General features: G+C 34.2%; 1 protein-coding gene across 1 annotated transcript; it reads left to right on the forward strand.

The window, feature by feature from the left end:
- The first annotated feature begins 1708 nt into the window (after window positions 1-1708).
- LOC127737400 (uncharacterized) lies at window positions 1709-7294 on the forward strand. Its single transcript, XM_052248051.1, has 5 exons — window positions 1709-1848; window positions 1958-2548; window positions 5511-5547; window positions 5992-6114; window positions 6253-7294. Exons 1-5 carry the CDS (start codon window positions 1846-1848, stop codon window positions 6666-6668), a joined length of 1170 nt encoding a protein of 389 aa, XP_052104011.1. The 5' UTR covers window positions 1709-1845; the 3' UTR covers window positions 6669-7294.
- The last annotated feature ends 1290 nt before the right edge of the window (window positions 7295-8584 follow it).

Below are 8584 nucleotides of genomic sequence, written 5' to 3' on the forward strand. Positions count from 1 at the left end.
TTAAACGTTAGAAAAATAGCGCATTTTGCTTTAAAAGGTAAGGCTAATTTCCTCTGAATTTATTTCCCACCAGGGCCATTATCCAAAAGTATCTCAATACTTACTGAAATTTACGGCAAAGCAATTCCATATGTGTACTTTGAGGTTTAACGAGGCAATAACGTTCTAAATAGATCGCCAAAGTATAACGCACGAAGAAAGACCAAAACCACGTTTTGACAGATTTTGGCAAATTTTGAAGACTTTTAGTATTTATCTCAAAATGTATTGTCGACATCACGAGTTGGTTGATCGTCATGGAATATCTGTTTCACAGATAACTACAGATATTATTCAATTGTCGTAACCATAATCCCGTCCTCTTTCTTCGATTGTGACATCCCCGAATGTGTACCTTACAATGGGCAACATGACGGGTGGAACAGGATCTGCTTATTCTTCCTGGAGCACCTAAGATGTTTTCCCCAGTTTTTTTATTCATGTTGCTAGGTCTAAAGTTGTGTTTATCGGATTTGGTTGAGTTTGGCACCCGCAAACATGTTTATCCCCGCCATATTATGTATGTACCTGTCCCAAGTCAGGAGCATGTTATTTGTTGCTGTACTTCATATTTGTTTAACGTTTATTGTTTTGTACATACATCTGGCCGTTAGTTTTTTCGTATGAATTGTCTTACATTTGTTATTCTGGGGCTTTTTATAGCTTGCTGTGCGTAATGGGTTTTGCTCATTGTTGGAGGCCGTGTGGTGACCTATATATGTTAACTTCTGCACCATTTGCAACCATACCATATCTTGCTATAATTTCTACATTGTTTGTGTTTTGAATGTGCCCTTGGTATCTTTCACCTCTGTTTTACAAGCACAAACGGTATTTTAAGGGTTTTTACAACTTCTATCGCTGCCTTTTTTTATATTTTATTTTATTTTTTAATTGAGAATCATGGAAATCTATGTACATGAATGTCATCGTTTTGAGTTTCAAGTTTATGGACAACTTAACACAACAGCAGTCCAATAATATTTTCCCTAGACCATTTCCTTTTGAGCTGTATTTACTTCGTATACTTTGATTACTGATAAGTAGTCAAAGTATATGAAGCAAAAAAACAATTACGAATTATGTTACCAATCAGGAAGAGCGTAGCGCTGCCACGCAGGTAATACATATAAAACATTCCGATTTCGTGGAATCGAACTTAAACTTCCTCGGTTTAATTATAGATAGTTTATACATACATAATAATATATTATTCTTATGCACCAACATCGGAAGCATGATTTGTCATATATTCATGAAATCATTCCATAGGTCAATATTCAAATAATCATAATGCATTTAGTAGTTTAATTATGCACTATAATTGATCTGATTAGAAGCAAAGCAAAACGTTAACAAAAATTATAATAACGGAATAGGTTTTAATTCTATATACAAAAGTAACCTTCTTTTGCGATTAGCTTCCTTTTGCTAATAAAAAGTGATGGTTGCATTAAAAGTACATATACAAAGTACTTTAAACAAGCTATAATACTTTGGAAATTCAAAAGTGGTAATTTATTATTCTGTTAAAGATATGCATGCAAACACGTGTACCTTTATAAATAATGATTGATAACATTGGATTTATTATGGTACATAATTAAATGTCTACCTTATATTCAAGTTATTGGGAAATACCCAAGTATATTAAAGGTCTACTGAATCAGGAAGTAAACAGTATATAGTAACCTAATCATGCAAAAGACAGTATAATAGTATTAAGTGTTTTATACTTTTGATTACTTATTACCAACACGAACAGGAGACCGCAGAATTACTCTCCGGACTGTCGTTTCAGATTAAATGGTACATTTCTAAAATAAGGATTTAATCAATAAACGAGTCATTCGATTATTAACGATTTTTGTTTTACTTCTTATCAATATATTAACCTTACTTTTTTTTTATTCAACAGGATGAAATTGGAAAGAGACCAACATCATACTCCAATGCGATTCTTAATACATCTGTTGACGTTTGTAATAAAATGGCCAACGAAAACCCAGTCTTCCATCGACCACAGCCAGATGCATGTAGTGCTTATGCCGTATCAATAACACAGCAACCTAACTCAAATGAGGCAAATACAGAGTGTAACAAATATCATGAAATTAGACAATGTACGAGAAGTGCAAACGGTGACATGCATAGAAACGGCAGTACAACAAGCAGTAGCAGTTTACTGTCAGGATCAACCGAAAGCATAGTTCCGGGAAAACGTTATATTATTGTGATAATATGCGTAAATATTACCTTCTTTGTTATTGCATTTTCTCTGATAATTGTCCAATTTGTGATGCTTAACAAATTACAGGGTAAATTGGAAGTTGAGAAAGCAGAAAGAAAAGGCAAATCAAACACACTATGTTTACCTTGCAATGATTTGATTCTAGGTCCATTAGAACATGATAATGAAAATATAAAGCTGCTGAATAGAAAAGAGGAAGATGGAATTCAAGTATGCTGTGCTAAAGGATCCAATCAAACGTCAATTCTAATGGATTTGGTAAATATACATTGTAATGATTTTTATGCTAGTTGTTGATAAAAAGTTAAAATTGTCAAAAACTTTTACTCACATTGAGATTCACCTCAAACTAGCTTATAGGTGAAACTCACTTGAATCTCATAAGATACTCACGTGAATTTCACTTGAAAATCACATGGATTTTTTTCACGTGAAATACATGTGAATTTTCAAAATAAAGTTATTCAAATAACATCTGAATTTTCAAATTTAATCAAAATCATGATTAATACAAACGTGAAGTTCACACGAATCTCACGTAAAATTTTTCTCGTGAATTTCACGTGAACTGTAACCCGAACACAACGATCAAAATTTGCTTGTGTAAATGTTTATACTAGTATATCAACCATAACGTTACTAAAATTCTAATGAATGCATCTCTTAATTTATAATAAGAACCAAACGTACAGATTTATAGTATTGACAACCTGCTAATTTACTTTATTTGGTTAAGTCTTCCAACATGTACCTTCATAACGCAGCCCTTCATTAAATGTATAAAAATCGCTTGGTATAATTCACCCATTAAAGAAGGGTTCGATACTGATACATTATAGATCGGTTGCATTCCATGTTTGATTTTACTTCAAGTATGATGCCAGTTTCCTGTATAATTTCGGCCATCTACTGATTTGGTTGTTCCTTCCATGTACTATTTTGATGATTCAGTAATTGTCACTTGTAGTAAGTTTTATTATTTAAGCCAGGCAGGTGTCGTACTATACAAATACATATATCTTAGAATATTGTTAAGGCTTTAAATATCTCATTTGCCATTAAATGTTCCTCGTTCCTTTTGGAGTTCATTCGATTTCCCTCAGTTTTTGTTTGTTTCCTTGATTTTTCTTCGTAATCGATTTATGAGAGTTAAACATCTCAGTAAACTGCTGTTGCCTTACTTTACAGTAACATGCAGTACGGGATAACGGCCAAGGATTTATATAGTAAGATCTTACTGTATAAATCCTTGATCACGGTATATACATTTAACTAGAGGCTCTCAAGAGCCTGTGTCGCTCACCTGACTCTACTTTGGTTTTAGAAATCATGTAAAGATAGATAAAAATCATAACAGATACCCAAATAATGATTGAGGCCAAATTTTGATTAATATTGGTCCCGTTATTTAATAAAATATCCTGGTGGCCATCTTGAACAGTAAATCGGCAACAAAGTAGCAACTCTTGGTCAGCACTTCATAAGGAACATTCATGCCATGTTTGGTTTCATTCCATTCAGTGGTACTCTAAAAGAAGACATTTGTATGTATTTCCCATAGGGTCCTATGTTAAACTAAGCCCCCCCCCCTAGCGGCCATCTTGGATGATGGATCGACTGCAAAGTAACAACACTTGGTCAGCAACTCATAAGGAACATTCATGCCATGTTTGGTTCAATTCCATTCAGTGGTTCTCTAAAAGAAGACAATTGTATGTATTTCCCATAGGGTCCTATGTTAAACTAAGTCCCCCGCTGTCGGCCATCTTGGATGATGGATCGGCTGCAAAGTAACAACACTTGGTCAACATCTCATAAGGAACATTCATGCCATGTTTGGTTCCATTCCATTTATTGGTTCTCTAAAAGAAGACATTTTTATGTATTTCCCAAAGGGTCCTATGTAAAACTAAGTCCCCCGCTGGCGGCCATCTTGGATGATGGACCGACTGTAAAGTAACAACACTTGGTCAGCATCTCATACGGAACATTCATGCCATGTTTGGTTCCATTCCATTCAGTGGTTCTCTAAAAGAAGACATTTTTATGTATTTCCCATAGGGTCCTATGTTAAACTAAGTCCCCCGCTGGCGGCCATCTTGGATGATGGATCGGCTACAAAGTAACAACACTTGGTCAGCACCTCATAAGGAACATTCATGCCATGTTTGGTTTCATTCCATTCAGTGGTTCTCTAAAAGAAGACATTTGTATGTATTTCCCATAGGGTCCTATGTTAAACTAAGTCCCCCGCTGGCGGCCATCTTGGATGATGGACCGACTGCAAAGTAACAACACTTGGTCAGCATCTCATACGGAACATTCATGCCATGTTTGGTTCCATTCCATTCAGTGGTTCTCTAAAAGAAGACATTTTTATGTATTTCCCATACGGTCCTATGTTAAACTAAGTCCTCCGCTGGCGGCCATCTTGGATGATGGATCGGCTACAAAGTAACAACACTTGGTCAGCACCTCATAAGGAACATTCATGCCATGTTTGGTTTCATTCCATTCAGTGGTTCTCTAAAAGAAGACATTTGTATGTATTTCCCATAGGGTCCTATGTTAAACTAAGTTCCCCGATGGCGGCCATCTTGGATGATGGATCGGCTACAAAGTAACAACACATGGTCAGCACCTCATAAGGAACATTCATGCCATGTTTGGTTTTATTCCATTCAGTGGTTCTCTAAAAGAAGTCATTTGTATGCATTTCCCATAGGGTCCTATGTTAAACTAAGTCCCCCGCTGGCGGCCATCTTGGATGATGGATCGGCTACAAAGTAACAACACTTGGTGAGCACCTCATAAGGAACATTCATGCCATGTTTGGTTTTATTCCATTCAGTGGTTCTCTAAAAGAAGTCATTTGTATGCATTTCCCATAGGGTCCTATGTTAAACTAAGTCCCCCGCTGGCGGCCATCTTGGATGATGGATCGGCTACAAAGTAACAACACTTGGTCAGCACCTCATAAGGAACATTCATGCCATGTTTGGTTTCATTCCATTCAGTGGTTCTCTAGAAGAAGTTCAAAATGTAAAAAGTTAACGCCGACGACGGACGACGCCGGACGACGACGGACGACGGACGACGGACGCCAAGTGATGAGAAAAGCTCACTTGGCCCTTCGGGCCAGGTGAGCTAAAAAGTATACCTTATATGTATAGTATTATATATTAAATTTCATTTATATTTAACCCTTTGTCTATTGTAGTTATTGAAAAGAAGAGAAAAATTACACCATGCACAAGGTAACTATCAATTATTGATCAGTATACTTTTAATAAATATATGTTGGCCATAAATTAATTGATCAGTATACATTTAATAGATATATGTTGGCCATAAATTCGTTTCTTTTGTTTTTCATTCAATTTATGTTTTTTCCCGAATGGTTGATTATTTTTTAATAATTAACGTGTGTTCTCATATCTTCACTCATTCTAGTCTATTTCAATAACGATTTCCACAGACTCCGCTATTTTTGACGTTACAACAACCATGCCTGCTGACGTCATATAGAATGGACATTTTATTTTTCCCAGACTGTTGAAGAGAAACACATTCCACCACCGTATCTCGTGCAATCCGATATTTCTCCTCTCTTTTCGTTAAAGTGCATTTTAATGTGTCACTTTAATACGTTTTTGAATCGTAAATTCATTAAAGAGCATGTTTTGATAATTTATTTTTAGATATTATCGACTCAGAAACCAATAGTAAAAATAACTGTACAACTGACGAGGGTGGTAACCATGGACAAGATCATGGTAGAATAGCAGCTCATCTTTTAGCAGGAGTACAATCGATAACAAATGGTTGGTATTAATAATAAAAACAATTCATAGATAATTTTACTCTGATATTATTTATATAAAGGCGACTAAAATCTCTTGAACCTTTTTCAAATTCAAAACTTTTTTTTATCTAAATAACTTGTAAATGGTTTCTTACAGGAGCACCTCCATACATTATACAAAACTGGGATGACTCTGGACCAACTGCATATTCAAGTGGTGTTCGTGTGGAAAACAGTCGTATAATAGTAAACACTTCCGGTTTATATTTTGTATATAGCCAGATATTCTTCAGTAACCTTTACAAAGGGCAAACAACATCAAACACTTCACAAGCCTTGTACCATTATGTCTATCGATGGAACGTCTTTTATCCAAACGATGGAAACGAGTTGTTGCTGAAGAGTGTCCGGACACAGTGCTGGGCAGAAAACAGAGTGTATGGTGATTACACTAGTTATACCAGTGGTGTGTTTAAGCTCAGTGCAGGTGATAACCTGTATGTAAAGGCATCAAAACTTGATTTAATTTCAAGAGATCCTAAAGCATCCTTTTTTGGCATTGCGAAGCTGTAATTCCATCCTTGAAAATATGTTCCTTTTACATATATTATGTTAAAAATATAATTCACTAGAGCTAGAAAACGACTCATAGTTTATATTAACGGATTTTCAAGTTTAAAAAATACTTTAACCTGCAATGTCTTAGAGGACAAAAAAGTAAAGACACCAAAAAATTAAGTTCCAGTCCGGGAAACGTCAATTTTAACATAAAAGAGGCGTTAAGATAGTTCTGTGAGTTATCGCCCCTGCATGTAATTTTTCTAGCAAGGAACTTATCTGTTAGCTCTATAGATATGCAACAGTTACATTGTTGTAATATCCATAAAAAAAGTATTGCTCGAGCACACATCACTGGTAAATACAGGTACTGACAGGAATTAAATATCGAAATATACATTTTAAAAGCGTGCTGTTAATTTTTCTCTATTGTGCCAAAATATATGTATTTGTTAATTTTTAATTATTTGTTATAATCTTTCTTGTTATTTTTTGATAATATATATTTTTATAATTATAATCTATAATATAAGCTTTGTCATACAGTGTACATGTTAATATATTTTTATCATGAAACTAATAATTGACAAACATTTATGTCATTATTATATTTCATAGAAGTGAATAAAAATGAAAGAATTTGTGTATATTATTGAAACCCCTACCAATCATTTAATCTTGATACTGTGTAAAACCTGCATGTCTTCTTAGCAAATTGTTACTGTCTTCCTGTTAACTTGATGCTTGAGCAAGTTAAATTAATCTTTTTCATGAATTCGGATTGTTTATTTCTTCTTTTGCTGATTTTTTATTTATTGTTATTTGCAACTGGTAATGCAAGATTTCAGTATTCTGTGTACGCCTGAAAGGACGCATTTATTTTAAACTAACAAAAATGCGTCCATCAAGGATCTGTTGTAATATTTATAGTTGTAATTTTTTTTTTTTTTTTTTTATATTTGCTATTTTTTTTTCGTTTATATATCTGCGATGTGGTTGTGTTTTCTGCGGATGTCTGTTTTATCTAACTTGAATTGCGAATTATTTTTTTTGAGCTGTCTAGTAGATAGGCAACATCATCCGAGCCATTGATCCGAAGGCAAAATGTTATAAAAGATGGTTTATACTTGAGAAGTTAATTTCATCACTATTTGAATGCTATTTGTACTTCTGTTTTTCAGAACCATCGGATCTAAGTTTTACACAGATTGTTATTGGGTTGGTTAATATATCGTTATTTGCTTGATTAATATATCGTTTTTGGCATGGTTAATATCTTGTTATTGGCTTGGTTAATATCTTGTTATTGGCTTGGTTAATATATCGTTATTGGTTTGGTTAATATCTTGTTATTGGCTTGGTTAATATATCGTTATTGGCTTGGTTAATATCTTGTTATTGGCTTGGTTAATATATCGTTATTGGCTTGGTTAATATCTTGTTATTGGCTTGATTAATATACCGTTATTGGCTTGGTTAATATCTTGTTATTGGCTTGGTTAATATATCGTTATTGGCTTGGTTAATATCTTGTTATTGGCTTGGTTGATATATTGCGACTATTATCACAAAGATAATTAAAATCCTTCAAAATAAATTGATATTGATTTAATGGTACATCACATCGTTGTATAATTAGTTCTTAAAATCCTCATCATATATACATGAACGTCGCAGCAAACCGACTTACAAAAAAGATTGATTACTTGAAACATTGACCCTATTTTGTACTGCGCGTACAAGGTTAACCTCAATGAAGAGTCCATGGACCACAACATACGAGTCAAGTTTGATTTTGATGGTTGTGATATTTACTGTTCAAGAGTTGGATTATAAAATACAGGTGAAGCTTGATTTTGATGGTTGTGATATTTACTGGTCAAGAGTTGGATTATAAAATACGGGTCAAGTTCGATTTTGATGGTTGTGAT

Source organism: Mytilus californianus, unplaced genomic scaffold (genome assembly GCF_021869535.1).
Source record: "Mytilus californianus isolate M0D057914Y unplaced genomic scaffold, xbMytCali1.0.p SCAF_4, whole genome shotgun sequence".
In the NCBI taxonomy this organism is placed as follows: domain Eukaryota; kingdom Metazoa; phylum Mollusca; class Bivalvia; order Mytilida; family Mytilidae; genus Mytilus; species Mytilus californianus.